This window comes from Hemitrygon akajei, chromosome 16 (assembly GCF_048418815.1).
Source record: "Hemitrygon akajei chromosome 16, sHemAka1.3, whole genome shotgun sequence".
Taxonomy (NCBI): domain Eukaryota; kingdom Metazoa; phylum Chordata; class Chondrichthyes; order Myliobatiformes; family Dasyatidae; genus Hemitrygon; species Hemitrygon akajei.
This window is the reverse complement of record NC_133139.1, coordinates 58,138,335-58,156,225: the sequence shown is the minus strand read 5'-3', so window position 1 is coordinate 58,156,225 and position 17,891 is coordinate 58,138,335. Positions and strand designations below refer to the sequence as shown.

At 46.2% G+C, this 17,891-nt stretch overlaps 1 protein-coding gene across 2 annotated transcripts in view; it reads left to right on the top strand.

Moving 5' to 3' along the window:
- The window catches only part of kri1 (KRI1 homolog), a 67,543-nt gene that overhangs the window by 31,766 nt on the left and 17,886 nt on the right, over window positions 1-17,891 (top strand). For both annotated transcript variants that reach the window (XM_073068949.1, XM_073068951.1), the window contains exons 9-10: window positions 2,883-2,992; window positions 17,025-17,157. In XM_073068949.1, coding sequence (XP_072925050.1) covers window positions 2,883-2,992; window positions 17,025-17,157 — 243 coding nt within the window. The remainder of the gene's footprint in view (window positions 1-2,882; window positions 2,993-17,024; window positions 17,158-17,891) is intronic.

Sequence of the window (17,891 nt, the reverse complement as noted above, 5' to 3'; positions counted from 1 at the left end):
GCCCGAGGGCTTTTCACGTGGTCTCCATGAGACAATAGTCAATGTCGCCTTTATTCTGCTTCTCGGGAGAACGTGGTCTTCCGCACGTCTCCCTCTCTTGGGTCAGTTGACCCCCCCTTGACTAGGGCTCTTGTGATTCTCACAAAGGAGGGGGGCTGAGGTCATAACAATATATATATATAGCACCTTTGTTGCTCACGTGGTCTTTTAGAGTGATGCACACATCTGATGTTTGAGGGGCTTCCCCACAACACTTGACCCCTAGACTGTGGTCCTACCCACAGAGCCTTAGCATGATCTGTACTGGGCTTCTTTGTATCCCTCAGTACGTACTCCTGCAGCTTGAAATGTGCCAGAAGGCAGCATTTCTTTGTGGACATCTTGCTGTGCTGGAAGCTCAACAAGTTTCGATCGGACCAAAGAGCATCTTTCACCAAAATGATGATCTTCCAGTAGCACTTGATGTATGTTTCTGTGTCCCTGTAAATCTGAGAGTCCTTAGTTACACAGATGCTGCGTGTGAACTGCAGGCTTGCACCTTACTAGCATAACAGCAGTATGTTCACAGCTGTTCATCGCCAGAGGGGTATAGTTAAACACCCAGTGATTAGATCTGTAATTTCCTGTGCTTTGGAGCCTTTACATTGTCTAATTGTTAACACAGCCAGGTTTTGTGCATCCCTTGGCTTTAACCATTTGTCAAACTGGCTTTATTGCTAACAATTGATGGCTTATGTCAGCAATTTCTATTCATCCACAGGAGCAGAATCTGTAGTCTGTCCAGGGGGGATTTTAATCAATTATCAGGACAAATCTTAATCCTCAAACCAAGTGCTATTGTAATTCTGGCTGAAAATAACCCACCCTCTTATTTCACTACTACGTTCCTGCTTTTAAAAAATAACTATTTGTATTAGCTTTCTTAAGTAGTTAGCCTTGAAGGGTGGGTTTTAAAGTACTGCTGAAGCACCTAATTAAATTCTTAATACTACAACACAGATCATAGAATGGTACAACACAATACAGGCCCTTTGGCCCATGACTAAGTGCAAACACTGTGACCTACTCAAAGATCAATCTAATCTTCTCCCACAAAGTTGTCCAGTTTTCATTCATCCAGGTGCCAAGAATCTGCAGCCCATTGGGTAACTGATAGGTCAGCCTCTATAGCATGTGCCAAGTTGAGTGATGTTTTTATTTCCTTGGTGTCTCTGTAAAGCTTCCGGTGGTGTTTTTCACAATTAAAACTGCCTTCTAAAATAACAAATTCCATAAACGTCTTTTATGACCTATTTCCAGATTTTGAAAGTAAAATTTTCCTACACTTGACAAAAAAAAATCAGTGTTTTGTAAAATTGTGGGTCTGAGGTGTAAAACTGATCCACTTCTGGGACTGCTAGTATGGGAACAAGATATGAGTGGAAATAGTGTTGTGTGCTACATGGCAGCCATATTTTCTTTGGTGCCAGTAGTTATCACATTGGCTTGGTCTTTGGTAGCATATCGTACTCTGCACAGTAATTGTGCAGAATCACAAAATTATCTTCTTGCATTACCAGTTTGTAAAGCACAAACTTGGATTCATGCCATCAGTTTCCTTCCCCTTCATTTATAGTGTTGCTGAAATCAACCGAGCACTGCTGGGGTGTGTTAACCAGTGGTAATAGTTCAATCACTGGAGGTGAGTATGATATTCTCCTAAGGAGTTATTCCTTTAACGGAGAATGCCTTTGAGTGACTTTGTTGAGGTGGCCGATGCACGGGCAGTCACCACGTGAAACTTGACATTGTGGTCAGGGTGCAGTTGGCTAGTACTATTGGAACTATTAATTTGGTCACATGCACAAGTTAGTTGGTTTTGAGACTTACACTGCTTTAACCCACAGAATATGTCTCCTGCCTTATGAGCGATGAAAAATTGCATTTATCTGGAATCTTTCCTGCAAAAGAATGCTCTCTTCTTATTGGATGGTTCTTTATAGTGGACTTGTACATGCTGGAATTTAGAAGAATGAGAGGGAATCTCATTGAAACTTACCAAATATTGAAAGGCTTAGATAGAGTGGACATGGAGAGAATGTTTCTAGTAGGGGGAGAGTCTCAGACAAGAGGGCACAGCTTCAGAATCGAAGGACGTCCCTTTAGAACAGAGATGAGGAAGAATTACTTTAACCATACTGTGAATCTATGGAATTCATTACCACAGACTTGGAGGCCAAGTCATTAGGTATATTTAAAGCATAGTTTATTACATTCTTGGTTAGTAAGAGCATCAAAGGTTACAGGAATAAGGCTGGAGAATGGGGTTGAGGGGGAAAATAAATCACCTTAATCAAATGGTAGAGCAGGCTTGATGGGGCCTATAGCCTGATTGTGCTTCTTTGTCTTTTGGTCTAAACTAAAGAAAATGCTTTGCAAATTAGCAACTTGGAATTGTAATTTAGCATAATACTAGGCAGTGCTAGATTGTTAAAAGAACTGGTAGGTAATGGAGATATGATATCGCAGATGCTGGAAATCTAGAGCAACACACACAAGATGGTGGAGGAACTCGGCAGGTTAGGCAGTATCTATAGAGGGAAATGAACAGTTGATATTCTAGGTTAAGACCCTTTATCGGGTCTTTGGTTCAGTGAATGACCAAAATGTTAATGTTGTAATAGAGAACTTCATTTGATGACTAGGGAGTCTCTTTCTGAGAGGGGTCTCTCACTTGAACTGTCTTTGCTTTCCAAAACAACGCAGTGGTGTTTGGGAGCACAGCATGCGGAAGTTTTCAGTGCACTATCGAGCTGTTCCTGCACACTGTAGCACTGTATTTAGGCACTACTTGCCAAACCCAGAGGAAACAAACATAAGGCAATGTTTTGGATGTGTTACAGAAATACCTAAGGGATTACTGGAATGATCCTCAACTGGATGAAGGGGAGAAGTTTCTACGTGACTATATTCTAAATAAAAGATATCTTGATGAGGAAGAGGAGGAAGACAGGTAGGAACAGTTATATTTGGTAGCAGTGTTCTTCCGTTTGCAGACTGTAGTACAGACTTAGAACCTACTCTAAGATCAATCTAAACTACCAACACAGGCCTCCATTTTTCCATCATCCATGTGCCTATCTAAAGGTTTCATTTGACTTTTCATTTACAAAGTATTTATTTTTGAGATTTATGACCTGAGCTCTTTGGGCCATGTTGTGTGTGACTGCAATTGAAATTTACAGCTGAGGCGTTTATCTGTTTTAATGGCTTCCTTAAAATAGAGGTGAACTATGAACATGATTATCTGTCTTATATTGCACATTCCACTTCTCTTTAATCTCTAAAACTAGATACTGGCAGTGATGTCCTTGCACAAGGCTGTTATTTACAGGTGTGGTTAGAACTTAACGCACAAGACTCTATAGACATTGCCTGTGCGAATCCAATGGTCATACTTTTTGCAGCCCTTTGGTCCAAACTGTTGTTGGTGGTCTCTCAGACAAAGTTATCTGCAACCACTTCAGATAGTGGTTCCTGAGATCTGTCTCCTATTTTCCCCAAATCCCAATCCCCAGACCACTCTGACCACTCTGATGTTCTTTTGGCTGTTTGCTACTATCAGACATCTTTTAGATAGATAGATAGAGACTTTATTGATTCCAAAGAAAATTGCAGTGTCACAGTAGCATTACGAGTGTACAAATATTAGAAGAGAAGAGAAAGAATATTAAAAAAAAGCTACCTCAAACAGTCTAATGGGGGGGGGGGCATCACTTCCCTGGCTATAGTTTAGCTCATTATAGCTCCTAATGGCTATAATGAGCACTCTTTGGAGCAGCACAGAGCAGCACTCTTTGGAGCAGCACTCATTATAAGAATGAGCACTCTTTGGAGCAGCACAGTTGTCTTAGTCTATTACTAAAAGTGTTCATCTGTTCAGCCAAGGTGGCATGCAGAGGGTGAAAAACATCCAGAATTGCCAGGATTTTCTTTAGGGTCCTTTGTAATACCACAGCCTCCAGTGTGTTCAGCTGGACTCCTATAACAGAACCAGCCTTTCTAATGAGTTTATTGAGCCTGTTGGCATCACCCGTGTTGATGCCATTGCCCCAACGCACCACCTCATAGGAGATCGTACTGGCAACGAGACTGGTAAAACGTGAAGGAGATGCCTGCATACTCAATCTCAGTCTCCTCAGGAAGTTGAGGTGACTCTGACCCTTCTTGTACACAGCCTCTATGTTGGAGCTCCACTTTAAACATCAGGGTAAGATGCTACCTGCATTAGCAGGTCTAGCAGGTCAGGAGGATGAGCACACTAATGTTGGACATCCTTGCTGCAAATCCCCTATTCCTGAAATTTAAATGCTCAGACAGTCTTTCTCAGGGTTGACTTGTAACCTGAATTGCACCCTGGAAATTTGGCATTGTGCCTTAAAGGAAAAGCAAGGTCTTATATAAAAAAAGAAATCCAAATGGGATGCTGGAGGAACTCAGCAGATCAGGCAGCATTGTGGGAGAAAATGGACAGTTGGTGTTTCAGGGTTGAGGGCATTCATCAGGACTGAAAGCGGGCCTTGTGCCTTTTGCCCCTTCCTTCTGCCTATAACCCCTCACCTGGGTCTACCTGTAGCCTGCCAGCTCTTATTCCTCCTTTTACCCTCACCTCCTTCTACTAGTACTGTCCCTCTAACATTCAGTCCACATGAAGGGTCAAGGATAAACTTTATTTGCCATATATATATTTACATGCATTAGGAATTTGCTGTGATGTGTTGGTCAAGGAGTTATATAAAATTAGAGGTTAAAGTAAATATGGAATAAAATATGCATAAATACCAGCAGGTATTTACAAAGTGATCAACATAACAAAAAGTGGTTTGAAGTGTTTAAGTGCCGTTACAAAGGCAATAGATGGGGGGTGGGGAACGGCTAGCTAGAGCCGTTGAGCCACCTTGAGCCAAAACAGTATTTTGGAGGAAGAGCAGCCATATGTCTCGGTACATATTGGTACCAATAACATAAAAAGGAAAAGCAAAGGGGTCCTGAAGTGAGAATTTAGAGGTCTAAGCAGAAAACTGAGAAGCTGGAACTGCAGGGTAGTAATTGCTGGATTGCTGCCTGTGTCACACACTAGTGAGGTTAGAACAGGATGATTTGGCAGATTAATGTGTGGCTGAGAAGTTGGTGCAGTGAGTAGTGCTGCATGTTCTTGGATTATTGGGATCTCTTCTGAGGGAGGTATGACCTGTACAATAGTGACAGGATGCACCTGAACCTGAAGGGGACCAATATTCTCGTGGGCAGGTTTATCAGAGCTGTTGAGGAGGGTTTAAACTAATTTGACAGGGAGGTGGGAAACGGAGTGAAGGGACTCAGGGTAGGAAGGATAGTGAAAAAGCCAAGATAGCATCCAGTCAGACTGTCGGGAAGGGCAGGCAGGTGATAGGACAAAATCTGGGTAAGTATCAGTGCATTAGGGATGCAGAATCAAAAAAGTAGCAAATACAGTACTCAAAGTGTTATATCTCAAAGCACATCTCAAGATAGATGATCTTTTTGCACTATTAAGATAGTCAGGTATGATGTTGTGGCCATCACTGAATCGTGGTTGAGGGATAGTTATTTTTTGGGAGCTGAATGTCCAAGGTTACATGTTGTATCAGTAGGATAGGCAGGTAGGCAAAGGGGGTGTCAGGCTCTGTTGGTAAAGAATGGCATCAAATAAGTAGAAAGCTGTGACATAGGATTGGGAGATGTAGAATCCATGTGGGTTAAGAAATTGCAAGGGTAAAAGGACCTTAATGGCAGTTATATACAAGCCTCCCAGCAGTAGCTGGGATGTGGACCACAGATTACAAAAGAAAGTAGAAAAATGTGTCAAAATGGCAATGTTATGATAGTGATGGGAGATTTTAACATGCAGTTGATTGGGGAAAATCAGGTTGGTAATGGATCTCAAGAGAGTGAGTTTGTTGAATGCCTATGAGATGGCTTTTTAGAGCAGTTTGTTGTTGAGCCTCCTAGGGGATCAGCTGTACTGGATTGTGTGTAATGTAATGAATCGGAGGTGATTAAGGAGCTTAAGGTAAAAGTACCCTTAGGAGACAGTGATCACAATATGATTGAGTTCAACTTGAAATTTGATAGAGAGAATGGAAAGTCTGATATAACAGTATTTCAGTGGAGTATGAAAGAGAATTAGCCAAAGTAAATTGGAAGGAGATGCTGGCAAGGAAGACTGCAGAGCAGCAATCGCGTGAGTTTCCTGGAAAAGTGAAGGTGCAGGATAGATGTATTCTGAAAATGAAGAAATACTCAAATGGCAAAATAGTACAACCATGGCTGACAAGGGAAGTCAAAACTAATGTAAAAATTATTTTGAAGTTAGAGGACTGGGAAGTGTTTAACAACATACAGAGAGCAACTTAAAGAATCATTTGGAGGGAAAAGATGAAATATGAAAGCAAGCTAGCAAATAGTATAATGTGGATAGTAAAAGCTTCTTCAAGTATGTAAAAAAAAATAAGAGAGATGAGAGTGGATATAGGACTGCTAGAAAATGAGGCTGGAGTAATAATAACAGGGGCCAAGGAATTGTTGAATTGTGGCGACCCAATTACTAGCACACTCGAACCGGCTGACAATTAGCCAGAGCCAGAGACAAAGATACATAGCCTCAAGGAGTTTCAGTTACGTGCCTCCCGAAGTATCGAGTGGGGGGAGACAGGCTTTAAAGCAAGACTGTGTTTTTGAAATAAACTTATTCCGTGGTTGCAGTTTACCGACTCCGTGTCATAATTTCAGCGCTGCGCGTAGCACACCGCTACATTGGTGACCCCGACGGTCCAACCGTTTTTTTGGACCGGAGATGGCAGATGCTGCGTTTGTTAACGCGGTTTCCTTGAAGCTGCCAAGCTTCTGGACGCTACGACCTCACCTGTGGTTTCAGCAAGCAGAAGCCCAATTCCATGTTCGGCAAATAACCTCAGAGGACACCCGTTACTACTACGTGGTGAGCTCCCTCGACCAGGACACAGCGGCCCAGGTCGCAGAGTTCATACAGTCTCCCCCGGCGGACGGCAAGTACACGGAATTCAAAGCCCTGCTCATAAGGACTTTCGGGCTCTCCCGCCGCGAGCGAGCTGCCCGTTTACTGCACCTGGATGGTTTGGGAGACAGACCTCCATCGGCTTTAATGAATGAGATGTTGTCTCTGGCCGACGGACACACACCCTGCCTCATGTTTGAGCAGGCTTTCCTGCAGCAGCTGCCCAAGGACATACGCCTGCCGCTGTCCGACGCGGATTTCAGCGACCCCCGGAAGGTGGCAGCCCGGGCGGACGCGCTGTGGAACGCCAAGAAGGTGAGTGGGGCGCCCATCGCACAGATCACCCGGCCACGCTCCCAGCGGCAAACCAGTCCAGGCCCGGCTGCAGAGCCCGCTAAACCCAGAGGCCGGGGTGTGGAGCCCAACGAACACTGGTGTTTCTACCACCAGCGGTGGGGCGCAGATGCCCGCCATTGTCGCCCGCCCTGCCAGTTCCACGGGAAACGCCAGGGCCAGCCGTCGCTGATGGCTACGACGGCTGGCCATCGGGATAGCCTCCTGTATGTCTGGGACAAACAGTCGGGACGCCAGTTTTTGGTCGACACCGGTGCCGAGATCAGCGTCATACCTCCGACGAGTTACGACACCCGCAGCAGGGCGCCGGGTCCCCCCCTACGGGCCGTGAACGGCAGCACCATAAGGACTTATGGCACCCGTCCGGTGCAGCTACGGCTCGACTCCAGCAAGTTTACGTGGGACTTCACACTGGCCGCCGTAGCCCAACCGCTTCTGGGTGCGGATTTCTTGCGGGCTCACAGCCTACTGGTCGACCTGCCCAGGAAGAGACTGGTTCACGCCGAGACCTTTCAGACATTCCCCCTGGGTGCAGCCCAGTTGCCAGCCCCTCACTTCGGCTCCATCACGCTGTCCGGCAACGACTTCACCAGGGTCCTGGCGGATTTCCCATCGGTTCTGGCACCACAGTTCACGGCAGCCATGCCCCGACACGGTGTACAGCACCACATCCTGACCCAGGGACCACCCCTCCATGCCCGCGCTCGGCGGCTTCCCCCGGACAAGCTCCGACTGGCGAAGGAGGAGTTCACGCGGATGGAGGAATTGGGGATAATTCGGCGGTCCGACAGCCCATGGGCCTCCCCCCTGCACATGGTGCCCAAGGCGACAGGGGGCTGGAGACCGTGCGGCGACTACCGCAGGCTGAATGAGGCTACAACACCGGACCGCTACCCTGTGCCGCACATTCAGGACTTTGCAGCCAACCTGCACGGCGCGCAGATCTTCTCCAAGGTAGACCTAATCCGCGGATACCATCAAATCCCGATGCATCCGGACGACATCCCCAAAACGGCTCTCATCACCCCGTTCGGCCTTTTCGAGTTCCTCCGCATGCCGTTCAGCCTGAAGAATGCCGCACAGACGTTCCAGCGGTTGATGGACGCGGTGGGACGCGACCTGGACTTCGCATTCATCTATTTGGACGACATCCTCATAGCCAGCAGCAGTTGTCAGGAGCATCTGTCCCACCTCCGACAGCTCTTTGCCCGGCTGAGTGACTACGGTCTAACGATCAACCTGGCCAAATGCCAGTTCGGGCTCGACACCATTGACTTCCTGGGCCACAGGATTACCCCAGACGGGGCAACCCCTCTGCCCGCTAAGGTAGATGCGGTCCGTCATTTCCCCCGACCCACCACGGTCAAAGGCCTCCAGGAATTCGTAGGTATGGTCAATTTCTACCACCGCTTCCTCCCTTCAGCTGCCCGGATCATGCGCCCCCTGTTCGCCTTGCTGTCCGGTCCGGGCAAGGTCATTACCTGGGACGAGGTGTCCGCCGCCGCTTTCATTCAAACGAAGGATGCCTTGGCGAATGCCACGATGCTAGTGCACCCCAGAATGGACGTCCCTACCGCCCTCACGGTGGACGCCTCTAACACGGCAGTCGGTGGGGTACTGGAGCAGCTCATCGCGGGCCGCTGGCAACCCCTGGCGTTTTTCAGCAAACACCTGCGGCCACCCGAGCTCAAGTACAGTGCTTTCGACCGGGAGCTGTTGGCGCTATACCTGGCAATCCGGCATTTCAGGTACTTCTTAGAAGGTAGGCCCTTCACCGCGTTCACGGACCACAAACCGCTTACCTTTACATTCACAAAGGTGTCCGATCCCTGGTCGTCCCGCCAGCAGCGCCATCTGTCCTACATCTCTGAATACACGACGGACGTCCGGCACGTCTCGGGTAAGGACAATGTCGTGGCGGATGCGCTCTCTCGCCCTAACATTCACGCCCTTTCCCAAGGGGTAGACTTTGAGGCACTGGCTGAGGCACAGTTGGCAGATGAGGAGATCCCGTGTTACAGAACCGCAGTCTCCGGTTTGCAGCTCCAGGACCTCCCCGTAGGCCCAGGTGAGAGGACCCTACTCTGTGACGTCGCCACCGGCCAGCCCCGTCCCGTCGTCCCGGCACCTTGGCGACGACGTGTGTTCGACTCCATTCATAACTTGGCCCACCCCTCCATCCGCACTACCGTCTGGATGGTCTCCAGCAGGTTCGTTTGGCACGGACTCCGCAAGCAGGTCCGTGACTGGGCCAGAACGTGCCTGCACTGCCAGACGGCCAAGGTGCAGCGACACACCAAGGCCCCGCCGCAGCAGTTCCACCCCACCCCACCGGCGTTTCGACCACATTCATGTGGATATCGTGGGCCCCCTGCCAGTGTCACGCGGGGCGCGGCACCTCCTGACTATCGTGGACAGGTTCACAAGATGGCCAGAGGCGGTCCCGCTCACCGACACCACCTCCGAATCTTGCGCCCGGGCGCTGATCGCCACCTGGGTGTCCCGCTTTGGTGTCCCGGCCCACATTACCTCCGACAGAGGCGCCCAGTTCACCTCCAGCCTCTGGTCAGCGATGGCCAACCTGTTGGGGACTCAGCTGCACCACACCACTGCCTACCACCCACAGTCGAACGGACTGGTGGAGCGTTTCCACCGCCACCTGAAGTCGGCTCTCATGGCCCGCCTGCAAGGAGCTAACTGGGCGGACGAGCTTCCCTGGGTCCTGCTCAGCGTCCGCACGGCGCCCAAAGACGATCTGCATGCTTCGTCGGCCGAGTTGGTGTACGGCGCGCCCCTGGTCGTTCCTGGGGAGTTCATACCAGCCCCAAGGGGGCGAGAGGAAGAACCGGCAGCGGTCCTGGGCAGACTACGCGAGAGACTCGGTGCCCTGGCCCCCATGCCCACTTCGCAGCATGGGCAGCACCCGACCTGCGTACCCAAAGATCTGCAGAACTGTAAGTTTGTGTTTGTACGCCGGGGCGGGCATCGGCCACCGCTGCAACGGCCCTACGAGGGGCCGTTTACGGTGATCAGAAACGACGGGTCCACGTTCGTGCTGGACGTTGGGGGGAGAGAGGAGGTTTTCACGGTGGACCGACTCAAACCGGCCCACGTGGACTTGGCGCAACCGGTCGAGTTTCCGGCACCGTGGCGCAGAGGCCGACCTCCCAAACAGGGCCCGGCCCAGACTGTGGACATTGGGGGGTGTACCGCCGGTTCTGGGGGGGGGTTATGTGGCGACCCAATTACTAGCACACTCGAACCGGCTGACAATTAGCCAGAGCCAGAGACAAAGATACATAGCCTCAAGGAGTTTCAGTTACGTGCCTCTCGAAGTATCGAGTGGGGGGAGACAGGCTTTAAAGCAAGACTGTGTTTTTGAAATAAACTTATTCCGTGGTTGCAGTTTACTGACTCCGTGTCGTAATTTCAGCGCTGTGCATAGCACACCGCTACAGAATGTTGCTTTTTGTTGTGTGTCACTCCCTAACTGAGTATCTTCACTGTGGAAGACACTAGCAGTGTGCCAGATGTTGAAGGGTATGAGGGAAGAAAGTAAGTGCAGTTACTACTACAAGGGAGAAGGTGCTCAAAGTTCTAAAACCTAAGGGTATACAGGTCATCTGAACTAAATGAACTACACCCTAGTGTTCTGAAAGAGGAAGTGGTAAAGATTGTGGAGCATTAGTAATCTTTCAAAATCATTGGACTCCGGCATGGTACCAGAGGACTGGAAAATTACAAATGCCACCCCACTCTTTAAGAAAGGAGGAAGACAGCTAAAAGGAAATTACAGACCAGTTAGCCTGACCTCAGTGGTTGGGAAGTCAATTGTTAAGGATAAGGTTATGGAGTACTTGGTGACATAGGACAAGATAGGACAATGTCAACGTGGTTTCCTTAAGGGAAAATCTTGCCTGACAAACTTGTTAAAATTCTTTGAGGAGATTACAAGTTGGACAGATAAAGGGGATGCAGTGGATATTGTACATTTGGACTTCCAGAAGGCCTTTGACAAGGCATCACACGTGAGGCTGTTTACCAAATTATGAGCCTGTGGTATTACAGCAAGGTTACAGGCATGATCAGAGCATTGGCTGATTGGTAGGAGTCCACAAGAAGGAATAAAAGGATCCTTTTCTGGTTGGCTGCCAGTGACTAGTAGTGTTCCACAGGTGTTGGTGTTGGGACCGCATCTTTTTCTGGTGTATATCAGCGATTAAGATGATGGAATAGATGGCTTTATTGTCACGATTGCAGATAATATGAAGATTGGTCAATGGGCAGATAGTGTTGAGGAAACAGGTAGGCTGCAGAAGGACTTGGAGAGATTAGGAAAATGGGCCAGAAAGTGGCAAATGAAAAAAGATGTTGGAAAATGCAAGATCATATACTTTTTGATAGAAGAAATAAATCTGCAGACTGTTTCTAAATGGGGAGAAAATCCAAACATTTGAGATGCAAAGGGACTTGAGAGTTAACTTGCAGGTTGAGTTGGTTGTGAGGAAGGCAAATGCAATGTTAGCATTCATTTCAAGAGTTCTAGAATACAAAAAACAGGGAATGAAAGGGTTATCCTATGAGGAATGTTTGATGGCTCTGGGTCTGCACTTGCTGGAATTTAGAAGGATGAGGGGGGAATCTCATTGGAACCTTTTGAATGTTGGAAGGCTTAGCCAAGAGTAGATGTGGAAAGGATGTTTCTCATGGTGGGGGAGTCTAGGACAATAGAGCACAGCCTCAGGATAGAGGGGCGTCCATTTAAAACAGAGATCCAAAGAAATTTAGCGAGAAGGTGGTGAATTTGTTGAATTTGTAACCACAGGGAGCTGCGGATGCCAGGTTGTTGGGTGTATTTAAGGCAGAGATTGAAAGGTTCTTGATTAGACACAGCATCAAAGATTACGGGGGGGGGGGGGGGGGAGAGGCTGGAGAGTGGGGCTGAGAAGGGAGGAAAAAAAGGATCAGCCATGACTGAATGATGGAACAGACTAATGCTGCTCCTATGTCTTATGGTCTTATGTTGTGCAGCCAAACAAAAAGTCATAGTGCATTTCTTGAACTTGATACACCTTAAGTGCTTTACAGCCAATTAAATGTTTTATTGGAGTAGTTACAATTATATTGTAGGATATGGCAGTCAATTTGTTTACAATAAATTCCCAGAACTGAGACACATTACTGGATCAGTCATCAGTGATGTTGGTTGGAAAATAAATAATTAATCTGCTTATTGAGAAGTTATCTTCTGCCCTTCTTCCAAATAATACAGTGGGACTTATCTATTAAAACATTGTTTTTAAAAGTTGACATTGTCAATAGCTGATGCAACCAGAAATTGTTGGAAGATTATCTGTTTTGGGCTTGGTATAACAAACTACTGACAGTTTCAGAGTACAGAATATAGAACAGCTCAGGAACCCAGGCTTTTCTGTTGAAAACAATGCCAAATTGAATTAAATCTCTTCTGCCTACACATGATCCATAGCTCCCCATTCCCTATATATTCATATGCCTGTCTAAAAGCCTCTTAAGCACCACTGTTGTATCTGCTTCCACCATCTTGTAGCCCATTCTAAGCTCTTAGCACTTTTTTTAAAGAAAAAATTTGCCCTACACATTTCCTTTAAACTTCAGCCCACTTAACTTGAGTAGATATTTCATAGTATTAAACATTTCTATCTTGGGAAAGAGACTCTGACTGTCTACCTCATCTATGTCTCTATAATTTTGTGAATTTCTATCAGGTCTCTCAGCCTCAGACACTTGGAGGAAATAATCCAAGTTTGTCTGACATCTCCTCGTGGGTCATATCCTCTAATTCAGGCAGCGTCCTCGTGAACCTCTTCTGTACCTTTTTCCAAATACTCAACACCCTCCCTGTGATTGGGTGACCAAAACTGCAGATAATATTCTAAGTGAGATCTAACCCAAGTTGAAAAATTAAAAACACAAACACGAGGAAATCTACAGATGCTGGAAATTCAAGCAACACACATAAAATGCTGGTGGAACGCAGCAGGCCAAGCAGCATCTATAGGAAGAAGGACAGTCGATGTTTCAGGCCAAAACCCTTCGTCAGGACTAACTGAAAGAAGAGATACAGGTAGTCCCCGAGTTATGAACGTCCGACTTACAGACAGCTTGTACTTACAAATTGAGGAAGGAGAACGCTGTCTGCCATTTTAAGTCAGATCGTGATGCTATCCGCCATTTTAAGTTGGATTGCAACGCTGTCCGCCATTTTAAGTCGTTGCCGTTGACACTGCGTTGAGTGTTTAACTTTGTATTTTTCTTAAATTTTCTTAGTAAGATTCACCCTGACCCCACCCCCACCCCCAGTTCTGGTCGGCTGGTGGCACAATGAGATCAGCTTGAGAACGGAGGTTTCCGAGTTTGTTCCAGTGACTCCCATACCATCCATGCTGGGTTGATGTCGAGCTGGCAACTCGACCTTGTAAAAAAAACACTGCCACCTCCAGTTTAAATTCCCACTCGGAATATTGTGGATGATCAAATACCCAAACCCAGCACAGCCCCCACTTGTCCCATTTGGCGTGTCTCAGTGCGGTGGTCCTTAAGACCCAGCAGATCTCGGGAGCTGGGAAAGCTCGGGACCCGCCGCCCGCAGTGTTTCTGTTCACAGTTGAAAATAAAGTGGAAATAATAGTGTTTGGAAAGAGGTGAAACGTCTTTGGAAAAGCGTTAGGCTACAGTCAGTCAACGATTGGAACAATTTTAAAGGATAACGGATAAAGTGAGAATAATGGAGCACGTGAAAGGCCCTGCCCCGATGAAAGCTACATTTATTACTAAGCAACACAGTGGTTTAATTATTGGAATACATACGTTTCTTAAGTGTTTTGTATGCATAAAAAGGTAAAATATATACTATATATTAAGACAAACGTTTGACTAACTGACGCTAAATAATACCGGATGTACTTGTTCTGACTTATGTACAAATCTGACTTAAAGACGGACTCAGGAACGGAACTTGTACGTAACCCGGGGACTGCCTGTAGTAAGAGATTTGAAAGGGAGAGGGGGAGATCCGAAATGGTAGGAGAAGACAGGAGGGGGGAAGATGAAGCTAAGAGCTAGAAGGTTGATTGGCAAAAGGGATACGGTGCTTCCTGTGCGGCCTTCTATATATTGGTGAGACCTGACGCAGACTGGGAGACCGTTTCGCTGAATGCCTACGCTTTGTCCGCCAGGGAAAACAGGATCTCCCAGTGGCCACACATTTTAATTCCACGCCCCATTCCCATTCTGATATGTCTATCCATGGCCTCCTCTACTGTCAAGATGAAGCCACACTCAGGTTGGAGGAACAACACCTAGGTAGCCTCCAACCTGATGGCATGAACATTGATTTCTGTAACTTCCGTTAATGCCCCCCTCCTTTCTTATCCCATCCCTTATTTATTTATTTATTCCCCTTTTTCTTCTTTTCTCTCTCTTTTTTCTCCCTCTGTCCCTTTCACAATCACTCTTTGCCTGATCTCCATCTCCCTCTGGTGCTCCCCTCCCCCTTTCTTTCTCCCTAAGCCTCTCCCTCTCCAGCTCTGTATCTCTTTTGCCAATTAACTTTCCAGCTCTTAGCTTCATCCTTCCCCCTCCTGTCTTCTATCATTTCTTCTCCCCCTCCCACTTTCAAATCTCTTACTATCTCTTCTTTCAGTTAGTCCTGACGAAGGATCTCGGCCCCAAACGTCGACTGTATTTCTATCTGTAGATGCTGCCTGGCCTGCTGTATCCCACCAGCATTTTGTGTGTGTTGCTTGAAAATTAAAAATCAAGGTTAATAGATTCTTATCAACCCAGGATAAGCAGCTGATGGACTTACGATACAGATCAACTGAGGTCGAATAACAGACCCGGTTCACTGAGCTGAGTGGTCTCCTGTACAGTATTTGATTTTTTTCAAGACCTGCAGTTCAAAAGGATACCTGTGGTGAACTGTTGGATGTCAAGGTTGGGGCACTGACAGGTCAGCCATCTGGGTCAGTGGAAGCATGTAACAGTGTTGCATTGCAGAGTAACTGATGTTTGCTGCAGCTGCTTAGCTGTGAGCTGATAGGTTGCAGCAATATGCACTACAGTGACATTGCACCATATACAAACCTGTTTGTACTGGTAATAAATCAGATGTCTCTTCCAATGAAATGTACATTGAGAAAAAGTGGGGATTATGACATGTCTTTCATTTTTTTATATTAAAAAAAGCTTACAAAATTATACTTTTTTCCCTTCTGCTCTGTTTAACCTAGGTCAAGGGGAGGGCCCAGAATACAAAACATTTTGTTATGCCTGATTGCCCAATTGCAAAGATTCATAGTTTTAAATTTTGACCAATAAAACAGAAGTTAGAAAGGGCGGGAGTTATGAAACTTATTATTAAAAGTGGAACTAACAATTTTCTGTCTGGAACTGGGAGTGGCTCTTGTACAATCAGTTGCCTGATTGCTCCATGTAAGGAAGAAGGTTGATTAGCATCCTTTTTGAGCAGTTATGACCTGTTCATTTCCCTTGTGGTTGCAAACCAGGGAATTGAATATCGTTGTCCTGTCCTGTAGCTGTCCTAGATCTCTCTGCAGCTCCAGCCATGGCTTCCCTGTGCGTCCATGATGCGAATTTCTTCATCACTGCACTGAATCTCTAGAACTCCCATTGTAATCTTTCTTTCCTTCTCTCACCTTTGCCCCTCTTCCCACCATTACATTACTGTGTCAGCCCAGTTGGTATCCAGTACTGTTCCATGCATGGGATTGATTGCTGACAAGATATAATAGGATTTGGAAGCAGGGTCTACTCTAATCAGTGTTCCAGATCTCTGTGTGTCAGTCTTTATGTCAGTTTCGGTTAGACCTTTACTCATGAAGATTGAATGCCAAACCAAATTGAGACCTGCAGCAGATGATGTCTGGGCCCCTCCTCAATGGGAAGTAGTGGATTTGAGAATTAAGAATTTGCCATAAATTGCACTTTTAAAAAAAAGTCTCAACTCTTCTTTGGTGTCTGAGTAACAATATAAAGCAGGAATGTAGATGCCTAAACTTGCTTCATCTCAGGGATATGAGTAGCAGGCAGTGAGAGATTTTCACCCATTCAGTATGGAACAGCAATCTAAGTAACCTAGCATCAGCAAGTATTGACTCAAAGTGTAAACTGCAATATCACAAATCTCTTCTCTCGTCCCCTCACCACCAACATCCATGTGGTGTCAATCTGCTGGCTCCATTGTGTTCTTTGAACAGCAGTAATATTCCCCTGGATGGTGAGGGAGGAACAGGAAGGTGTTCAGTGTATAGGGCAGCAAGGTTTTGTAGCAGTTAGCGTAATGCTATTACAGTGCCAATGTTTCGTGTTCAATTTTCATCGCTGCTGTAAGGAGTTTGAACATTCTTCCCATAAATGTATGGGTTTCCTCCTATGTTCCAAAGGCATACAGATTAGTAAGTTAATGGGTGTAATTGGATGGTACAGGGTTGTTGGGCTGGAAGGACCTATTACCATGCTGCATCTCTAAAATAAAAATATCTATGTTCTTGACTACACGTGTGTTCTACACCCATAACATCTCACTTTTTTTTGTTTCCTTCTGTTACTTCCTTCCCATCAACTGCCTCTGAAGGATCCCAACCTACAACGAAATTGTTCAGGATGAAGTGGATGACTCCTCAGATGAAGGTGAGGAATTTCTAAAGAAACAGGAAGATTTTGAACGGAAATACAACTTCAGATTTGAGGAACCCGATGCAGAATTTGTAAGTGATGTATTATTATCTGGGTAATATTCCACTTCTCTTTGTTGGTGCCAGTTACTAACAGCTCCTTGCCCTCCTTGGAGCAGTCCATGAAGACTATCTCAGTATTTTGCTCTCTTTTTGCACCATTTATTTATTTTTATATTTCTTGTTGTAACTTATAGTATTGTTTTTACATATTGCATGGTACTACTGCCACAAAATAAGTTTCATCAGATATGTCAGTGATAATAAATGTGACTCTGATTCTGTAATGTATTTTGAGTGCCAGTTCAATGTTCCCTCTGCTGATCTAACTCCTGGTCACAGTTAGTGGAAGGGGTTCTCTAGTAGAACTCAGCAATCTCTAAAGATTGAGAAGGGGAAGAATTGGTAGGTTTTCCACTTGTCAGAGCTATCTCATGCTCATGCTAAAATATAATTGTCAGAGGCTGGAAAGGAATTGAGTCATCTAAGCAATCAGTTAATGTACAAATCTTTGGGCTTGCAGTTTAAGGAATTGTTGCCGGGGGTGATATCACAGACTAGCTCTATACCAGACCCCAGTATGTGTCCGTGCCTCGGGAAACTAATAGCTGACAGTGGGACAGAAAACGCAATGTGGCTACTCCATGTTTGTTTTTTTCACGTGACTCTCAGCAGATATGGGAAGTGTAATAACACAGTGAAAGCTTTGTTGTTGCTGTGGGATAAGTGATGAAAGGGATTTTGAAAGTGGGGAAAAGAGGTGGATA